Raw genomic sequence first — 22559 nt, forward strand, 5'->3', positions numbered from 1 at the left:
GTATACCGCATCTCAGTTTTCCAGACTTCCAGATTGAATTCTTGGCAAGAATGTTTGATATCAAATTTTTATCTTTGAATTATCGATTTTCACCACTTGCTCTATAGCATAAATATTTGATAGTTTTCCTGCAAATAATTTATTTTATTTTATTTTATTTCAAGATAAACTGTAACATATACAAATACTGTACAAAGACAAGAAAGCTGTCTCTTTGAAGTGATACTGTACAGAAAAAGCCGAAAAGCAAACTGCCAAAGCACCAAAGCAGCCATAATGAAGTTAACTTACTATTAGCAACTTACTGTCTGGGCACTTTCTTTTCAGAGCTTATGGTGCATGTCCATACTGCAGAAATCCCTTCTTAATATTGAACCAAGAAATTGATTTGTAAATGTGAGTAAAACACAATGGGATTAAGCTTAGTAGCTTTCACATTTTCTGTAATTAATGACTCAACTACAGGTTATCAATTTGAGTGTTGTCTTTAGTTCTGTCGCTATAAAGGAAAGAACTATAAGGAATAAAAGAGGTGATTTTTTCAGGTCTTTGTTTTAGAAACACTGATTTTATGTGTTCATCTTTTCTCTTTCCACCTCCAACTTATAGAGAAAAGTTCATTCTTCAGTTAAATGAACATTCTGAAAACATAAAAACAATATCAAATGAACACCCAGGCTAGTACAGGTACAGTATACCAGGATCTTTGTCTAGTTTCATATCAATAGATGAAACATTTGAAACAATTCCTGGAAGGGCAAGCTTTTTCATTCAGATGATTCTGAAATTGTATCACATCACTTTTCATTCTCTTTCAGCAAGAATACTTCTTTCATAAAATACTGTGAACATTTATTTTAAGATCCTATTTTGACCCAAAACTATAATACCAATGTATTTCTCAAAAAAGTAATTGTAATGCAAATTGAACATCTACAGTAGCCCAGCAGCGAAAAAGAGTCCTCTTTAGGACCGACAGGTGGTTTACCGTGTGCCTGTCTCATGTGCTGACTCATTGAGGACCCAAAAGCTTACAGTTCTGAGCTCCAATAAGCCTTTCCTAGAAAACAGACCACAACCCCATTTTGATTTGCAGCAATTCAAGACCTCCTGGTTTTATCACATTGGGTCACACATGATAGATTATAGAAAGAAAAATCGATCATCCCAATTTACTTTTTTAAGCTCAGCCATCTCTGGTTGGTATTGATTTTTATCTTCTGCACTTCATCGCACACAGGACTACTGTGGAGGACATTCTGCCATTAGCAAACTCTTCTCCACCCTTCTCTGTTAAGGACCAGTGCGTTAACAGTACACTGGGAAAAAAGACTAATTGTTTCAGACGTTTAATAATGAACCTCTTTTATTTGCATGTTTTTAAGCCAGCAGCTTGTTTTGTTCACATTTAAATAAGGGAGGAAATGAAGGAAAATAAATTAAATGTGTCCCCGCTGTTAATTAGAAGTCACTGCCTTTTGTGTGAGTAGATGATAGTTTTATTGCGCTGACTTGGGAGGAAGTGACAGGTTAGAATTCTGTGCAGGGCTATCTCCAGCATTTACAAACAGGCCCACATGTTTGTGAGGCACCACGTCAATAAGGATGACTTTCTTCAGGGGAGAGTGGGCACGTTTGGTGGAGTTAAAAGATTTCACTTGACAAAGTATAATGAGGGTATTGATTCTACAGTGTACAAGAAATTTCCCACAGTCTTACTCTTAATGCAAAGGGGATGTACTGTATCACTGAAAACAGCATACCTATAGAATTGTAAATGTTTAATAATAAATCTTTCAATAACTAGTAGATAAATTCCTAATATAACCTATTGCTGAATACTTTAAGTTGAAATTTAGCATGTGATCTACAGATAATTAAGTTGATGATCAAGCTTTGAAGTTAGGATAGAGGTATTTTGGCAGATTGGGAAGTCTTGCTGTTTGTTTAATTTTTATTTTAACAGTTTAATTTTTAAACTGTTAGCCTAGTGATGCTACATTGTTGGTCACTTTATTGTCTGATTAAACTTTATTTTCCCTAGCTCAAAACCTGGTTAATCTGAACCATTGAGTATAGATGATGGGTTTTTTTTTTAAATCTGTCACAGGCTTTATCTTTATTGCTTTGTTACTGATTCAAGTACAGTATAAACAAAGTGACAGCTTTTCAGGGTCACATCACATGGACAGGTCTTGGAATTTCGTTTTCAAACACAGCAGGAAACAGACAAGAAAGTGAACTGTATTTTTTATTTTCAGGTTACAACAGCAGGTCGGGCCAGTTACTATGTATCCTATCGACGAGAGCCATTTGCGCGCATCAAGCTACCAAAATACTCACTACCAAAAGTAAGAGAAATAAAACGTACATTCCACTGGATATTGTTAAAATTGTTGCTTTAATCTGTGTGTACACATTTACTGTTTACAAATTATTTGATTTGTGAGAAATAACGTGCAGGCAAAGGTCAATTGCTTTTCTATTTTAATTTCAGAGGCTTTATCTTTCAAGTTCATATACTGTACATCTATATACAGTATACATATATACGTATAATGTCTGTGTCAAATATCATCCGAGATGATTCTAGATTTGAAAACAAATACTGCCAATCAAAGGACTAAAAAATATGTTTGTAGAAAAAATATTTTTTCTATTGTCAATTATTGTTGTCTCTATAGTAACAGGTTCTTATTGTGATTAGAAAATAATTGTTTCTGTACCATCACAGAGTTAAATATTATGAGAATGAACATGAAAACAGCATCTCTATACTTGGAGATAGGAAAGGAGATCCTGAAAGGAGATGTCAACTGAATATTTGGCTAAAATCCCTAATGATAGTTCGCTTTTTTTTTGCCAGGTTCACATACATGGATAGTAAGAAGTTACATTGCATTCAAACAATTAGTATTTTAATCTCTTTTCGGTAATCTTTACTTCGAGATAAACTCTCTTTGAGCTATGAAAATGACTCACGGTGAATAATATTAGTATTAATCTAAGAACATTCTGAAATAATTATTTACTATGGGTAAAATTATCAGTGTCTGCTGTACTTTGTGATTGCTTGAGGCAAAACAACAGAATCAAGATGATGGAAAATCAATGTTGTGAGACCCTTCACATAAAGAAGAAATTAATGCAATGCAATGTGCAATGCTGCACATGGACATTCTCTTCAAAATAATTTAAATTAATTACACTGACATCTTAAATTGATATCTGCCACTAAAGTATTAGAATATTAATTAACACTTGTATTGCCATTTGAACCGGTGACACTGAATAGCCTGTTGTCTGTTTTGTTTTTCCATTGGGAGATTAATTAAAAGTGAGAATAGATACTGTATGCAGTATGCTCATTTTCCATGTTCAAGGAGAAAACCAAATCCTTTTATTGTCGAGAGAGTTAATTACTGGTTGATAGAAAGCAGGGACACTACCAAGGCAACTAATCTGAGACGTTTTTTAACATGAATGATAGCAAAAGATGTGCATTTGCTATTGTTCACGTTTTTGTGCATTATCTTATGCAACTGAAGACAAAAATTGGTGGAAAAGAATCCATTAGTAAAACTAAGTAGATGGTCATTGGATTAAGTTGATTAAGTCGACAAGTATTATTACTGAAATAAATAAAACATTGAATGCTTTTGGCAACACCTAAATAATTGAAGACTATAATGTAGTAACAAATTGAAAATTTTAAACTTATTGGTAATAAAGTTTCTTCAAACACTGATAGTCACATTAACTGATAAGAAGTAATGATGATGATGATGAACATCATAACTTACTATTATGAAACGTTCCTTTTCCTTGTCACGTTTAATTATAGAATAAGTAACAAAATAGATTCCTTTGCTGAATCTGAAGTGCTTTACCTCGTATTTGGTTTTCCTACAATGTGTGATTATCAGTGAAGATAATGTGGTATAAACTGTTGAAAGGATTGCTGTTCATGCAGGAATGTTATCAGAAAAAATCAATACCAGAATGCAGTATAAAGTTATGTTTGCTCTGTGATAGTGTGCTGTTGCCCAGGACATGGTGTATTAAGACTCAATTAGGAGTCTGGACTGCAGTTTTACCTAGCAGTGCAGACAGGATTTCTCTTCAAACTGGCTCAGAGATAACAAGTTCCCTTTGACAGGACATGCACATCATCAGTACAGATGAGAATCAGGTGTTTGCAGCCGTGCAAGAGTGGAATCAGAATGACACATACAACCTTTACATATCGGAGACTCGGGGGATCTATTTCACGCTCGCCCTGGAGAATGTGAAAACCAGCAGGGGGATAGAAGGAAACATCATGATCGACCTCTATGAGGTATGTGTCCATGGTCATGCAGTCTTATGTGATACTAAGGGTCAGATGGAATGTAAACCCCCACTGTTTATAAATGTATACACATTTATTTCAGTTTTCACATAATAACTCTGTTATATTTAGCTTGGTGGAAAGAGAGGCAAATGCAGTTTTATTTGTATCAGCCATGTTTATTGGATATTCTTAACTCATGAGCTTTTAAATGCTTGAAACAATTTAATTGTGATCACTGAAACAAGAGGCTTGCATAAAATCAAATACCGTGTTTAATTACAGGAATGATCTGGACATTTTTTACTTAAATTAAACTATTGACTTGCTATATTTATCAAAATCCTCATGGTCATGGTCCAGTTCATTATAAAACTTATCATTTAACTGACCATTAAAAGCTGCTGGATTATGGGTTTTAAGAACCTGGGATGGCCAACCCTCATCTACTGTACTATATATCAATCAAACAAAATTCTGGGTGATACAGATACAGTACTTTAAAGATTTTTTTCAAGATATAACTTATACCTTATAAAATCCAACTAAGATTGAGGTACAGTTATATTAAAAATTCTGCATTGATGTAAACCATAAAGGTTATATCAAGAGGTACCTCAATTTATGATTCTTTGCGGCTACAAATATCATAGTTTTATCTATGATTTTCTAAGTGTCAGTAGTTTTATTTGTTTTATGACTTATGTAAAGGAAAGTGCATGGTAATTAATCAAACTTCCACAGCTTTTAAACTATTTATTAAAAAGCAAATTTGATATCAAGGAAAAATCAATGAACTACAACCCTGTATGTGCTCCTGTGACAGCAAATGAGATACAAACCTAGAGAAGCAATCCATAAAAGCTTCAGATTCAACATGAAAAACAACAAAAATATTATTCCAATGATTCAACTCAAAATGCCAATGCAACAATGCAAATTTGTGCTAAGAAAAATAAATGGCAGTGAGTAAATTCTGTCAGATTGTAAAGACTTTCCATATTGATTGAGATTTAATTAAAAAGTCTACTGTATTTTCAGAACTTTACAGCCCATTAAACTTTCTTGAATTCATTCAGATAGCCATTCGGTGACTGAAACATTTTCCTTGTTACTGAATTTACTCTTTGCTCTACAGACTTTTTGAATGTGCTTCTTACAATTTATGAGCATTTTCTTCAGTCCAGCTGTTTGATTTTCTTTTGTCCCCCAAATCAAAGACACCAAGTTGGCTTTTATTTCATTACATTGATCATTGAAATAGCCACATAGGGACTACACTGAAATTAAAATATACAGTATCCTACTTTCCTCTCCAGTCAGTTGTTTATTCATTGTATAATAATTGTTTTAAAAAAACAAATGTCTAAAATCTGCTAATTAATTAATAATTGCTAAGGTGATAAACATTATCAGTGCAAGCTTCTTTCAAACATGCCTTTCAGTGGTCCTTATATTGTAATGATATGGACTGTGTGTACAAATTCAAAATATATCTTTTTTAGGATTTAATATTTATGGGAATGTTAATTAGCTAATGTCATAGCCCTATGAGGTGGAACTGTCTAAACAGACTTGACAGTGTATGTTGACAACATTTTGATGACGTAACACTGTTCCTTGTAATACACTGCATATATATTTAATTAAACATACTGTACATATAAATATAATCTACTGTATGTACTTGAACTCATATACAGTTGTATGCATCTGTGATTTCATGTCTCATTAATTTCAATATTGAATTCGAATTTAAAACTAATTTGATCTCCATGATTCAGTTCTAGTTTTCTTCATCTGCCAGCAACAAAAGAAAATTAGAGTCTGAGCAATGCAACTTCTTGCTTTTGTTATTTCAGCAGTATAGATACTGTGCGTAATTCACATTCTATTACATTTTTTAAATATTACGTTTTCTCCTTTTTTAATTGGAATTATTAATCATTGAATAGCATGTTCTATAATATTAAACAGCTGTGACAGGGTAGTAAATCAAATGATAATTCATTATCTTTTTGAGAACTATTTAAGTGACCATTTCATTTGATATTATGTTTGTACTGTAAAGTTCTAAATTACTAAATCATTTAGTAGTTTTCTTGAGTTGCAGAGCATTGGAGAGGAGTATTGAGTTGCGGCTCAATTTAAGATCATTTTGTAATGGACACTACAAACTGTTTTTTGACTTGCTCATATCAACAACAGATTGACATACTGTATATTACTGATAGGTACAGTATCTTTATACTGAGAGCAGATGATAATACAAAAAATAATAACTTATTTAAAAAAATATACTGTAGTATAACTAGAACCAAATTTTAGTTTATTCAAGAATAACTAGCAATTTGCCCTTGAAGACTTAACATACCAAATACAGAGTGTCAGATGTGTTTATTGAAACTGCAGTGATTTGGGATTTCTTGGATAACTGCATATTGTACCTGCGGTTTCCAGATGTCATTGTTTCCAATTTCAACATTATCCCCGTGTTAAGCTGCTACAAAAAACAATGTCCTTTTATAATAAATATTTATATTCCTGAATGACGGCTCTGGTCAGCCGAATGGATGTTTCATTAACTGTGTCTGTCCAATGCATAGCTTTCCCACAACACTGTCAGATGTGATGCCCATTAGTGCCACTTACTTTGGAGCTTTTGGAAAGGAGTGTGCCTGGCCACTCCTAAAACAATAGGATCTGATTTCATACAGGTCTTGAGGTCTCCCAATTACCATCAGATGCAAATTCGATTTGACTTGAGATATGCAGCCTGCGTGGATAAGACACTTTTTAAATTAGTGTTGTTTTGGTTGTCATTCTAGTTGTTCTGCTGATACAAAAACCGGCAGTGGAGTTAAAAAGGTCATAAGCATTTTTAAGGTGACACCGAATGTCTTGCGTAATTTCTTTCCAACCACCTTTTTTGTTTAGCTTTTTCCATTTTTCCTAGGTAGCAGGGATAAAAGGAATGTTCATAGCCAACAGGAAGCTTGAGAACCAAGTGAAGACCTACATCACGTACAACAAAGGCAGAGATTGGCGTTTACTGCAGGCACCTGCCACAGACATGGGAGGCAATGACATCCATTGTGTTCTAGTAGGTGACTTTTCCAAACTTCCTGTAATTTCCAGAAATTACTTGTTTTTGTAAAATCATTAAAGAATGGAGTCTCGGACATGGGAAATTTGGTACATTTTGTACTATATCCCTGTTCATTGTGCTGGCAAATTCAAAGAAATATGAGTGGAAAGCAATGCCTAAAAAAGGATTGTTTTTGTATCTCATCAATAGACACAATCTCTTCTCAGAAATGCATCTTATTTTCCAGTTGATACCATCAAGTCTTCGAGTTTTCAAAGTCATTTTGATTTGGCTTATATGTATTACACAGGAAAGCATTTCAGACAACTGTGATATCAGGTAGCTTTGTTTAAGGTGTTCTGTGATGAAAGCATTATAACATTTAGATATTTATAGAAGTTACCATGACCAGTTACAACTAAGCCCTAATTTATTTTTAGTGTGTGTTACAAAAATCAAACCTTGTATTTTTATTGTGCCTTAAAGTCCACAAATAAAGACAAAGGTATCAATTGCCAAGTATAAATATAAACCAAACAAGCATGGTACAATACATTATTTTACATTAAGTAAGAGTAATAATAGAGTAGTGCAAAAACAGAATGACATATTTCAAGTGCATATAATATAAAGCAAAGATACCAAATGAGTGAAAAAAATAATCTGAATACATCAGAATTTTGAACATACTGTACTCAAATTTAAAAAGTCTTCTAAAATATAATAAAAGGCACTCAAGATGTACCATGGTACACAGTGTGGATTATTATTGTACTGCTAATGAGAGATTGCAAGTTGCAAGCAGGGCTTGATCTAAAAATGCATTCTGAAAAGACATATGGAGAATCTCAGACGTGATCAGAAATAGTGCAGTCTTGATGTCCTAATATCTGGTACAACCACAGAGGACTTAATCGTGAAGAAGATATTGAAGGATGAATGGATGGAAGCAGTGTAGTTGAGGTCTTTGAAATCATGACTAGAAAATGTAAGCATACTGTACATATTTAGAGAAATATGTTAGTTATCAATTTGTTTTCTTGCTTTGATTAATAAGAAGTTTATCAGTGCCATGTATCTTTTACATTCTCTTTGGTTTTTGCACCACTAAATCGTAACTTGATTCATTTCTGTAAACCAATGCTTTTGATTATCTTATATTTAATTTTTTATTATTATAGTCTAATGTATTAGTTCTTGTGTTTTAAATATTTGGCTGGCATTAGTGGATCATGGAAACAAAGGTTTGAGGAAAATGCAGAGCTTGAGAAAACCTTTCTGCCTGTTTTGCTGTAGATTCCATAAATAAATATAATATACAATGCTAAGGAGAGTAAATCTTTAAAAAAGAAAGTTCCTAATTAACGGCTCAGCTCTTGATCCAACCTATTCACTAAGATTGCTTTTGAGTGCTTTCCAGCCTTTCTCTTGTTCACTGTGCCCTTTTAAAAGCTTTTCATTGATATTGTATGGGATGGATGACAATTAGAAAAATAATTTAGAATGGTTAGTCATTGAATAAATGCAGGTAAGGACACAACTGAAGCTTGGGAAAAAGGGTTAAAGGCTGAATTTAACAGTACATTTACATGACATTTTAATTGCACGCATATTTTTTCTTCTATTAAATTGAAAAGTTCAGGACTGTTGTCCTTGATGTCCTTACCAAAAAACTCATGCAGTCATTTGAAAAGATGAAGGGAAACATCCCCTATTTCTCATCTCAGGAGAGACATAATTGTTTTTTGAAGGTGTTCTCTGGCCTGGGAGAGCCAATTTGGTGCTTTTATGTTAAATTCAATAACTCCTCTGTTTTAATTGACAGATAAAAGGCAATTGATTATACTGTTGATACCACGATAGCCTTATCACATGATAGAAGGAGATAAATACACAGTATCCTTCATGCATGTACTGTATTTGTCTACAGTAGGGCTCTTTTGAAATACACTGTATGCAAATTTAAGAGTAATGTCGGCTGCTCAACTGTGTATGTCACAGAGAGCATCATTTGCTTTTTTGTTATTGGAATCTAGAACAGAATACTGACCTGCCTCCTATCGTTGATTCTCCTACATTGGATTCTTGTACTCTTTTTGGTAAATCATTTTTTATCCCTAGAGCAGATCTACAGTACTTCCAAGGCAGGTTTGACTTTGACACAGTTCTCTTTCAAAAGTTACAGATACTTTAAATATGAGGAACAAGTGAAGGTTAAGTCCATGCTAAAAAGTAGAAAAAGAACACATTTCAGCTGTCGAGCCTTTTTCAGGTGTGATGCTGGCAGAGCTCCCACTTGGACTAGTTGAAGAATTATAAAAACCAGAAGAGGAAATGTGTCCAGTGCCTGTAATGCTGTGCTTTATTTCTAGTCATCCCTGGAAAAGTAAACTGCAACTGAATGACAAAATGCCACCCTGCCTTGAATGCAATCCTGTCGTTATATACAGTATAGTGACCTTTATTAAATAAATATGTGAATAATGTTTTCTTATATTTGTGCTCCTTATATCAATTTAATTTTTTACTTCTGTTTGTTTCCTTAGCCATTTTGTTCCCTACATCTGCATTTGCAGATTTCTGAAAATCCCTATACTTCTGGAAGTATCTCAAGCAAAAGCTCAGCTCCAGGAATCATAGTGGCTACAGGTAAGGTACATGTGCAATGGTCTCTGCTTGCAAGGTTTGCATAAAATTACGCACTTTTATTTATACACTTATATCTTTCCCTGTACAAAAATACATAATAATCTGAGTGAATCCCACATCATTATACATCATTCTATTCTCACATGAATAAAACGTGAATAAATGATTTCAAAGCTATCTACTAAAAATGCATAGGTAATTTTGTAAGGTACAGGTAGGCGTATCAATGATAACTTACAGTAGGTTATGTCAGGTCTAGTCTGGGTGCTTATACTGAAAATGGAGAAACAGTTTTTCAGTTATCTAATGTCTGTCCAAATTGTATGAATTTATGCAGTGGTACTGTAGGAGATGTACAGTAGCTTTTGTTTTGTTATTCATATAGGGAAAAGACAGCAATTTTATTATTCCAAAATGTGCAAGACATCAAGTGAAAAGCATATAAGGGCTCTCACAACTACAGTATGTTGTTTTTGGAATATGTTTACCACTCTTAAACCACAACTTCAATAGACTTTATTATGTAATGTGGCACTGCTGTCACCAAAATACAAGTTAAAGTATAATTGGAAAAAAAAATAAAAATTTATTTATCTCTACAATGTTTCTTATACTGTATGAAGCATTCTTTAGAAAACCTATTTATGGTCAATGATTCACACATATTTAAACAACTCTCAGGTCAAGAGATAAAAATTAGATTTGTCAAATCTTTGTTATCTGGGATTTATCATGGACTATTAAGGAGTGATTAAACCTGTAGTAACTGACTGGTGCTAGACTGTATATTAATTGCATTTTGATTCTTCTTATCTACATAAGATCAATTAAAGCATAACGTACATATTTATAAAATGTCACTTCCTGCCCCTTAACCCACGAACAGTAAGATTTATGTTAACAATGTACAGGTACTGTGTATGGTCTGTAGTTATAATATATAAGTTTTAAAGTATTGAAAAATAACATTCTAAATTAAATTTTGCTCCAAAATTGTGCATTGCATTGACATTTTGTGCTCCTTGTATATTCATGGGCTACAGCAGTAGCTGCTACAGGCACTGAAAAGACCTGGTCTTTGTGATCTTGACGTGATTTGAAGATGCTTTTGTGACAGGGGGGCTGATTTATTGAACAGGCCCAGTGTTGTTTAAGGCCAGATGACAAAGTGAATTATACAAGTATGTGGGTATCAACACACATACATACACAGGACATACAGTAGTTGACATGTCTAACAGCCTTTACAAGGTCAGACAGTTTGGATTTGTCTCTTCAATGTTTCTTAGTGGTTGACAAACAATGTTTGGATTGAAAGGATGATATAAAATGGGGACACGGGGAAATAAATAAGTATTAATGAAAAAGACCTGACATGAGCTTTGGTTTGTTGACATTTTAGATTTATTCAATAATCTACTGAGATCAGCTTCACCTCTACAAATTCACACTATTTTATTTACATTTTTGTTTTTGTTTTCTCAATAAATCCATTGATATTACTCAACAATGTTGCACATAGTAAAAGGGATAAGCTCCAGAACCTGATAATTATATATTAATATCTTTGCACATCAAAACATTGATTTATTTCCTATGCAGGTAATATTGGTGCTGAGCTTTCACACAAGAACATTGGAATGTTCATATCATCAGATGCTGGAAATAACTGGAGTCAGGTGAGATCTAAATGCCCATGAGATCACTATTTCACCCCATAATAATGCTTTATTATATTTGCAATTATATAATTAAATATAATCATATAATGTAGAGAATTCTAACTACTTTTTTCCCAAGGTCAGCTTTATAGTTATACTTAGCTCAAGGTTACATTTCCCTTGATAAATGCACAGACTGTCAGTGAACAATGCCTACTGTATCTATTTGGTGTATTATTTGCTAGTACTTAAGTATGTAGTAGTATTTCATATGCTTATTGAAAAATGAAGCGTCAATTTTTTGGAGTGGATTGCTCTTTTGCAGAGCAACTTTAAAGTCTTGCCTTTACTTAAAAATTCCATTGATACAAATATGGATAAAGCACGGCTCTCCTTTTTTATTCCTCTCTCATGATAGATTTTAATAAGACACCATTAGTGATATTCTAGCAAAAGTATACTGTATGAGGAGCAAGGGGGGATTTTCCTACCAAACAAAAGAGTGCAGAAAAATATTACCCATTTTAAGCTAAATCTGTCAAGTGCTCCAAATTACTTGAAGCCAAGATACTGCAGAATTACAAACACATCCCCAGGGACTGCTTTGAAATGAACCCTGGACAGTTTCTATTAACACACTGTACATACAGTAAAAAATAATAATATGACATTTTCCTGAAGCAATTACAAATTCTTTGAGTCAGCTGAAGCGGGAATCTTTTCAAATTCCTGTAAACTTTTAAAGACTTCAGATTGCATTTTTTAAGTAATGTGATTATTATTTTCTTTAAAAAATCCCTTTAGTGTTTATTGTACAAAAAATATGTATTTTGCTTCTTGGTTTTGCATTTTAAACAGCTATAACTCTAATACTAGTGTTTTTTTGTTGTGGTTTATTTTTTTTCATGTTGTAAGCTGAAATAGTTTACATGCACAAACGTCATATGTGTTTTACTTTTGATTGCTTCTTATGGAAATAAATTCTTCTGTCACTGTAACATTAATAGACTACTTTGTCCTACCCCCTCTGGTATAAATTAATTCAATCCATGCTGAAATCTTATGAACTGTAAATAAAACAGTACTCCCAATATCTGTAAAATATTTTTTTAAAAATAGTTAACAATTGTATTCATGTAGATGACTTGTAGCTATTATTTAAAAGTACGTAGTGAAAAAAACATCATTAATTTGCCATCCTTAGCTTGTTTTGTGCTATCTTTATTGTGTACCAACATACAGTTAGTAAGATTGTGGTGCCTCAGTGATAAATGTATTTGGCATTTTTAATTTTTTTAATAAAACATTTTGTTCTATATCAGGATTTTCTGATGATAGTGTATGTTTTATTTTGAAGGGATAAAAAAAAATGTATACAGGGCAAAACGTTCCTTGTCTTATCAGAATTGTGCACCATGTGGTTTCACTACACATTCTATCGTGTATGTGGGTGATTTGCACCTGTGCCTCTGTTTTCGCTCAGATTTTTGAGGAGGAGTACAGTATCTGGTTTCTGGACAAGGGCGGTGCTCTGGTGGCTATCAAACAAGCAACAGCACCTATCAGGCATTTGTGGTAAGGCCAAAGCACTCTAGCATAATGTACAATTATTAAAATGTAAATACTATTATCTAAAACGGAGGCAAAATAATTACATTTTAATTGAGATTTGTAAAAGTGTACACCACTAGAATTGAATATAGTGATGTTGATTTCCCCTATAAACCCTGACAATTTAAAATGTTCTTAAACTTAATTGAACTGTGGAAATGTGCCATTTAGATGTATTTGACAAAAATCCTTTTAAATTTATTTCAGTTAGCAACATACATTAGCCTAATAGGCTCAAGATTTTACTGCTTATTAAAGCATCTGGAAATGGGTAACAAGATGGGTACAATACACATCACCCTATCTGATGCATGTTTGAGAATAATGAATTGAACTAAGTCTGTTTTATTTTCAAATGGTGCCTTGTGTTGTGATGTACACATGGAATTTAGAATGAGTGGTGTGCCTATGTTGATCTTTATGAACAGACTAATAATGTAAATGATTTTAAAATATGTCTGAAAAAATGCAGGGACATTTTCAAAGTATTGCGTCAGTAGTGCCCAGAGGAGAAAATGTAGAGTTCATTGAACACTTGTTCTTGTTTCCTGAATTTTTTGTGGCAGAATTTACAACTTCAACTTTGTGGGAGTGAATCCACAATAGTGAGCTAGCAGCATGCTTTACACTTCAAATTTTTAGTTCACTGTTAATCTAATGCCAAAGTTCCAGCTAGAGTACTGTATCTGAAGAAAAATGACCAAGTCTTTTTGTAGAATATATTGCATCAAAAATTTCCAGTCCAGCATACTGTTAAAGGATGCATGTCAAAGTTTTGTGTGTAGTCAGTTTTCACAATGCTTTTAGGTTGATGAAGGAGAACGCAGGTTTGAAGTAACAAGGGGGTTTTTCTGTCCTAGTAAGGATTTTATGTTGCTTCACTGATGTTACACAGGCACTTCAAGGTATGTACTTTTGAAGTACCCCTGATGAGCTGTCACAATCAATCAAGGCAAGGGTTTAGGATGAAAGTTAAAAGGCTTATATTTTGTTTGATTTTTTTTTAGGTATCCAATCATGAAACATTATTTCTCTTTGTTGACTAAACTGCATGCACATCATATTTACAGTATAGTTTATTCCGTTTGGTCAACATTTTCTCCTGTTTAATCTTCATGCTGTTGCATATATAATTATATACAAATTTTGGTTTATTGCTTCTACTTAAGTTGTGTATTTCTAATAAAATGTTTCAATATTACGTAGTTCCATTCTGTATAGGCTTCACAAAAGAAGTGATCCGAGGAAGTGTATATAATTTACACCGTAATGCTGAAATGATGAGCAATAGGACACAGAACAACATTTTTCCCCTATGACTTTTACAGTGTATGTACAGCTTTTTCAGGTGGTATTTTTTGCCACACTAAGTACACAGAAAGATGGGCTTTAATATACACAGAGCATGAGGAATTAAGAAAATGAAAAAACCTATAAATTATAAAATTATTAAGACACTAGCAGAGGGTTAAACAACTGAAATGTTGTTTTTACCTCTTTCTAAATTCCAGCATGTAATTAACTTTATTTTTTTTTCTTTTCTTAGAGTCGAGAACGTTTACATAAAGCAAACTTACAATGTGTTTACAATGTGGTAATGGTTGATAGGTATTTTGTCTGTGAACCTGAGAATTTCCTGACATCTTACAATTATACTACACCAGGCTGTTTTCTCGAATCAAAAAGATGCATGCAACTGAAGAATTCATCTGTACATATTATTCCTTATTTCAGAAATGTATATCTCTGACACCTCCTGTAATTAAAATAAACCCACTATGTTTATTTTTTGCTTCTTGTTAGCAAAGTTTTTTTTGTGTGTGTCAAACAGGATTAGTTTTGATGAAGGGAAACAGTGGAGCAGATACAGTTTCACCCTGGCGCCTTTGTTTGTGGATGGAGTGTTGGTAGAGCCTGGGACAGAAAGTCAGATAATGACGTAGGTGGAAATGGTTCTGCTGCTTCTTTGCCTTCTGAACTACTGTAGGTCTTCTTGGTGTTAAATTATTTGAAATTGCTTTTACTTAACCTCCTCTATTTCATTAGACTGTGATGTACACAATGAAGGCCATTCTTTAAGACACAAATCTGCAATCACAAATTGATTCGTAAGGACTTTCAGTTTTTACGCCAATTGAATACGCTATGAGACAGAATAATAACAACTAGACAATCATTATTTATACTGGTAAATAAGTTAGTGGAACCTTGAGAAAAATGCTAAGCACTACAGAATTGCTCTAATAGTTCCCCTTGATATATTACTTCACTTGCTGTTGCTCTAATTATTTCAACTGTCAGTATGTTAAACTATAATAAAAGCAATTTAATCTGCTGGTCACAAACCATTACCAGTACAGTGAATATCAATAAATCCCAGACAAAGACAATACATTCTAAAATATATAAGATAATATAATTTTGGTCACTGTGACAGAAGGTGAAGTGGAACTGCTGTTTTGTTTCAAAGGAAGCTGTCACTTGAAAAACTACAAACAGTACAGCTGACTGTAAGCATTGCACAAAATTAAAAAAGTGATATTTTATTGAAATGCATCAACTTGATTTTAAAAGACTTTTAATAGTTTCTGGATAACATGTAGACTTAAACAGTTTAAAAGATTATTTGTAATGATTGATAATTGTTACAAACCTACTGAAGTAAACAAAAGGTAATATTTTCTATATATTGATAGTGTTTTGAGATTGTATTACACCATAACCTGCCACTGCAAAACCTTAAATTAGATTCTTGAATTTATGACTATTGTTTTTATTTTTTCAAGGTTTTTTGGACACTTCAGCCATCGTTCTGAGTGGCAGCTTGTTAAAATAGATTACAAGTCCATCTTTACTAGGAAATGCACCGAAGGAGATTATCAGACATGGCACCTACACAATCAGGTAAAAATGAATAAGTAGGGCATTTACATAAAAACATCTGTGAAATTTTGAAATATTAATCCAACCTTTGGAATATTAGTGCACTTTAACAGTCGTCTGTTCAAGTGCTAGAGTAGAAGAAAGCTACAAGGTGGTAGGGATTAGAAACTGTTACAAAAAGAAATGAAAATAACATTTCTGATGCACTAGTACAGACCATTATCAATGAAGATGCTCTAAGAAGACCTAATCAAAATAAACAGCACACAATGTTTTTTGTAAATCAGTCTCCAAGGCAAAATTGCCTTTGAAGCCGTTTTGCCTGTAAGAGGTTTGGAATATTTTTAAACTCCATGGCTTGTCATCTTAAGCCTCTAGGTAGACCCTAGATAAAGTCAATGTAGTCTTTGAATTGCTTGTTTTAAGTTGGGAAGGCTTAGAGAGCCTTAGCCCATCCTAAGAACCTTAATCAGAGTTAGATTCTTATGTGGTTCTGTTATGGGAACTATGTCAAAAGCAAAACATCCTTAGAGACTAAATTGATTGAGAAAAAACAGTATGTGCTGAAAAGCAGGAGGCTTTTAAAACCATTTTTCTCTTTTAGTTATTAAATGTTTGTTGTTCCAAGTAGGGCATCAAACCATTCAGAATCCATTGCTTGGTCGTTTCCATCTGGCCCTGTCTCTTTGTGAAAAGATGTGTATCCAACTTCAATCCTGAAATTGCTGGATTTTTCTCTTGATTTCAATATATGGCTTTAGGGCTTAGTCTTTTGTCAAGATTGATTATAAAGTTATCAAAAATAAAGAAACAGAACTTTTGTGGACTTTTAAGATGTTAGCAGAGTAAGCCCTTAATGTGGACCAATTTACTTTTGCAGGGTGAACCTTGTGTTATGGGAGAAAAACAGATCTACATGAAGCGCAGACCAGGGAACCGCTGCATGCTGGGAAAGGACTACTCCAGAATTCTGTCTGCTGAGCCTTGTATCTGTAGTGCCTCAGACTTTGAATGGTAAGAAAGTGTACTGTACAGATGAAGCCATTCAAAATGCGCGGAGTACGCTGCAGTAAAACGCGGTAGGCATGGTGCATCATACCTCATTATACCACATGCAAACTAGATTATGATAATAGTATCCTGAAGCACCGTGAAAGACCTTGTAAAACCGCCAGTAGGAGCTAATAAAACTTAACGTCTCATGTACAGCATTTGAGCTGTCGCCAGAAAACGCCCGGTTTCGAATCCCGGTCACTGCTAAGGGACAATCTTTTTCCAATTAAGAATTTAAGTTTTACAGTATATCTAGAAAGAGAAGGTTATTACCATCATTAGGAAGATTTTCTTCTTTCTACAGCATCAGCATTTACAGTTTAAGGAAGACCAAGAGCTTTCAGATGATACTTTAAGTGTGAGAAATGTTTGTGAATAGCACATGAAATTGCACATGTTCAAATTCTGAACAGAAAATTCAGGGAAAGAAAAGAAATCTGTAAACTTCCCAGGTATCTCCTCTGTGGTGTTATAGCAACAAACATGATTTTCTTATACAGACTAGACTCAAACTACCAAAGTCTGTAGGACATATCCTGTGCTGTATACCTTAACTGGTTTAGTCACATGGGAACACCACCCTGGTCTTTTTAAAATTTTCTATTATTACTGTCTAAAGCTTACAAGATTTTATTTTATGTCAAAATAAACATTTTCATTTATTTTAGAAGCCATATGGCACCGATGTTTAATCTTGAATTCAGAAAGCAGGGAATAACGAGTTTTTGATCCAAATGTTTTTGAATTTGTCTATTACACTTAAGACCTTTCTGATTTAATTACCTATTTGTTTTGTCAGTGTCTTGTTTGAATTCAACTAAACAGCACCTCAAAAGGTACTTTTTATGTAGCAAACTTGGATACAACTGAAAGCACTCTTCAATGCACCTGTTCACTGAAAAATGTGCAAACCATTAGGTGCGATATTGTCTAATGGAAAGAGTTAAAAGCCATTAAGATCTATAATGTTTTTATTTTTGCTCCTGAAGATTATGATGGACTTAAAAGCCAGGAAACTTTGAAACTACATTATCCAAAATTACTATTTGTAATATTTCTAAACACTATTTCTAAATGGGGTTCTTTTTCTGGTACATCATCCATATCTTCTGTTGGATACTGTTAAACGGAAAACCATTGTAATCTCAGTTTAAGATGTGAAAAATCTCTCATTTGTAAAATATTGTAGGGTGTGCTGGCCAACATGTTCCATTCAAAATTGTTTATACATTTTTTATATGACAGTTTATGGCAATTCCTATTTTCTTCCTGGGGTCATATCTGCAATGACTGAATTCTAATAAGGAGTTGATGGAAAAAAGAAAGTCTTAAAAAATGTGAATATATTGGACCATTATGGTCTTCTTTATTCTGGAAGCAACACTGCTGGTATCGATTTTCTTCAGGCATGAATTGCAGAAGTATTTTTTCTTGCTTATTTTTAAGGCTTATTTAAAATAAAATTGATTGAAGAGGAACCTTTGTCTCAGACATCATTGATGATCCAATAAGAAGAGAATTGTTCATGCTGAGAGCTTTGAAAATGTTGTACTGCACACCTTTTACAGGTGAATAATCCCATTGGAGGATAACTGCTTGTAATTGCAGATACCCTTACATCAATGGGCTCTTCTTCCAAAATATTTATCAGTGATTAAAACAGAATGCTCTGTTCCCTCTTTTGTTTTTCACAGACTGTGAAACAGACTGCAACAGAATTTGAAAACAAAATCTAATTATGAAGTTACTGTACCATTAAACAAAAGAGTATCATTAATTGAACTGTATTGTTATTATTATTATTATCTGGTAACTTGTCGTTTAGTTAGATTGTGACAGGAATTGACATTCTGTCTGGATGGCTAGTGCTGAGCTTAATGGTGCAACTATTAAAATGTGAACAACTACATGGACTCTTCAATTTAAATCATAAATGAGATAAGGTTGAAATATGTGATAGCAATGTTCACATAGTCATCAAGGATAAAGAAGATGCGACTATTGAGTAGTATCTTCTTTTTATTTTTTATATAGACGTTTTGGGGAATGGGAACAACCAAACCACTGGTTCACAACTTATAATTGCCTATTTATTTCACATTTTACCTCATGCATCCCTCCTTTACCTCATTTTGACTATTGGGGCTACCCCTTGATTAATTCCTCATTTTGTATTGGAGGGGTCTGGCCCTTAGTCAAGCAGGTTAAACCAACTGTCACTATACATTAAAGACATTAAACATCCTCAAATGCAACTAATACTTAGGTATCATCATTCCTCATTCATGAGAACATGACAAGGAATTTCTTTTTCTGTTAAATGAGTGTTACGCATACCCTGTATGTTAAATTTCCATTTCTTCAATTTGTTTGTGATTGTGTAGAGTACTTTGAACTATTAATTTGCTAAACTGAGAAATGTAATCAAACTAAATTTAGTTGAATAAATGAATGAAAAATACATCTCTTTCTACACACTGAAACTCACATAATTAGTTAAATGTTGTGTTGAGGAAAGTTCTGCATGTGGAAAAAACATAACCAGAAGAAAGGAGGAGACAGCAGTCCCTAGATATTTTGTAATTGCTCCATGCCAGGTTTAATCATGCTGAGAGCATTAACTTCCCACAGAATTTCTATTTTGTATGCAAATATTCTGTTTTATGCTTCTCTTGGTTTAATGAACTTTCTGCCTCCCTCTGTGGACCCCAAGACATGACGACATTTAATCAGATCCACTGTGCAAAAACTGATGACCAAGTGGACTCCTTTCTTGCCCCACTTCTTAAGACATGACAAGAAAAAGGTGAAGAGGAAGGTTGTAAGCTCTGTTGGGTGTAATGCCATTATAATTGGAAACAAAGTATCTGCAGGGAGTCAGAGGGTTCCTCCTAGAGAAAGCCTCTTCATTCACAATCTGGTGTACAATTTCAGTAATGGGTAGGAATGACCTCTGCCTCAGAAAAAAAAAATGTGTAGCCTTTTACTTTTTTTCCCGTCAATAAAAACCTGAAGAGCTCTGAATTCAAGGTCTCACCCCACATAATAATTAAAGCATTTGCCCAAAGGTTATCTTAATGCACAACTGTCCTTATTTGTTGTTTAGCTCTCAGTGCAAAATATCTTAAATGTATTATCCCTGTAGGGATTATTTTCTTCAGTTAATAATTACATTGGCAATTGTTTGTTTTTATTATTTTGCATGATGTTATTTTACAACAAATCATAACATTACTAAAAAAGGATTCCTTTATATATGGAGGGTATTGGTTCAAATATGCTACTCTGGTTAACATGCAAAATGCTGGTTGTATTATTGGTGACATTACATTGTAGGTGCTGCAAATGATACTTTAAAATTACATGATGAAAAAACTTCTAAGAATGAATTAAGTATTTACAGTATACTGTATGTGAGAACATGCTACCTCATATTATGAACATGTTAGTAATTACAAGGGGTCACTTACTAGCAGGGTTTACAACCTTCTATTAATATCTTGTCAATGTACCAACATTATAAAGATATACTAATGTAATTTACGTCTCCTATTCCAAAGAATTACTGGCATAGTTTGCCTTTCGAAGGGCTATTGGACTAGAGACTATCTTCCTTACCTCAAAAGTGTGCTAGATCTGGTAGCCAACTGTCAGCTGTGCTCCAATACTTCTGTGGCAAAGGCAATGTAACAGCTGTTACTTCTGAATGATGATATCAAAATATGGAGGTATGGAACAGCATTCCCCTTAATGGCCCAGTGAAAAGCAGTTGTTTGTTCATTAGTCTCAGTTGCTTATGTGGTTCTGAAGGTAGGGACTAAGTGGTTGACCTCATGTATGTTTTCAGTGCCTTCACACACCATTTGAGATGTGTGGGCTGGCCAGTATTGTCCATAATTCACTTGGGAGGTATGTCTGGATAGCAGAAAAGAAATTGTATTTGATACACAGTATAATAGGTCTCTTCGAGCTAGAATACAAATTCCTTAAAAGCACTTTTTAAATATATAGTTACATCTCATAGAGATTATTAGCATTCATGTGTCATATACTACCAGGTGTGGTATTTATGCAGTGAAATCTTATGAGTTACACCTGACTTAAACCCTGCAGGGGTTAGATAACTTCAAATAAACAACACAGACACAACAGCTGATATGCTTTTATCTTTTGTTGTTGAATATTTCTCTGTTAGCTTGTGCTCCAAGTTGCTTCATAACCTGAATGTCATATATTTTTTTAAATAACTATGATACTTTCTTATTGAACTACTAATAACTGATAAGTCCCAGGGAGAAATGATTTAATACTTGACATGCTACCTCAAAATATCCTATATTTTTACTATGAACCTTATTTTAGATCAGTCATGCAGCCTAGTTTAATTCAGATATGACCTCTGTCTTTCACTGTGCCATTTGGGAAATGTATAAGTATGATAACCTGAAAGTTAGATAAAAAATATATAAAATTATTCAGATCTCCATATATGATTTAGGTGTCCTTGTAAGGTTTACTTTAAATTCTTTCCTTTAGGTTGACTTAAAGAATTAATGGTACTTTACAATATTGAGGACAAAAGAAAGGTTGCTAATGAAAGGTGGCTATCCAACCCACCTAGCACATTTGGAAGTTAGTAGTTAATGGATACATGGATCTCGTCCAGCTTTTTTCCTGAAATACTGGCTTCAGCAACATGCCTGGGTTTGTTTTAGGCAAAATGACATCATTTTATTGCACACAAGTGCAACTGGTAAATCAGATTAATTTTACAGAAAAACTAATATGAATAGATAAGTGTGAGTAAAAAAATGATCTGCTTACAAAATTAGTGAAATTTATAAATACTTTTAAAACAATTAAATCTTTCTTTATGAGGTGTAAAATATTATGCACTTTTGATAATAAAACTAGATAGTGAATTAGCTGTACTAGTTTTAACAGCACCTTTATATTCATGGAAGGATTCAAATTTGACTTCAAACTCCTACCACATACTGTAGCTATTACTTTAGTGATAAAGTTTCTAGATTGTTTTTACATGAATCAAGTATGTACTGTATACAGCAAAAATCTGAGACTAGTTATTTTTTCTGTGTGGCTGCATTCTATCCTGTCACTTTGATTTATCCAAACTGGCATGGGACATTTTCTAGCTAGCAGGGTACAAGCATGTCTGCACGAATTTTAATTATAGTTCAGCTTGTAGGCATAATATATTATGATAATGTTGAATCATTTATTAATACTGATTAAATGTCACTTTCATCTACATGGGAATCAC

The 22559-nt window shown here is 33.5% G+C and overlaps 1 protein-coding gene across 1 annotated transcript in view; it reads left to right on the forward strand.

The window, feature by feature from the left end:
• sorcs3a (sortilin related VPS10 domain containing receptor 3a) overlaps positions 1-22559 on the forward strand; it is a 290460-nt gene that overhangs the window by 223312 nt on the left and 44589 nt on the right. Inside the window, exons 8-16 of the mRNA XM_088635725.1 lie at positions 2262-2351; positions 4160-4339; positions 7287-7433; positions 9965-10067; positions 11670-11746; positions 13212-13303; positions 15171-15278; positions 16126-16243; positions 17103-17236. Of these exons, the coding sequence (XP_088491851.1) occupies positions 2262-2351; positions 4160-4339; positions 7287-7433; positions 9965-10067; positions 11670-11746; positions 13212-13303; positions 15171-15278; positions 16126-16243; positions 17103-17236 (1049 nt within the window). The remainder of the gene's footprint in view (positions 1-2261; positions 2352-4159; positions 4340-7286; positions 7434-9964; positions 10068-11669; positions 11747-13211; positions 13304-15170; positions 15279-16125; positions 16244-17102; positions 17237-22559) is intronic.

This window comes from Lepisosteus platostomus, chromosome 6, assembly GCF_059453375.1.
Source record: "Lepisosteus platostomus isolate fLepPlt1 chromosome 6, fLepPlt1.hap1, whole genome shotgun sequence".
Lineage (NCBI taxonomy): Eukaryota > Metazoa > Chordata > Actinopteri > Semionotiformes > Lepisosteidae > Lepisosteus > Lepisosteus platostomus.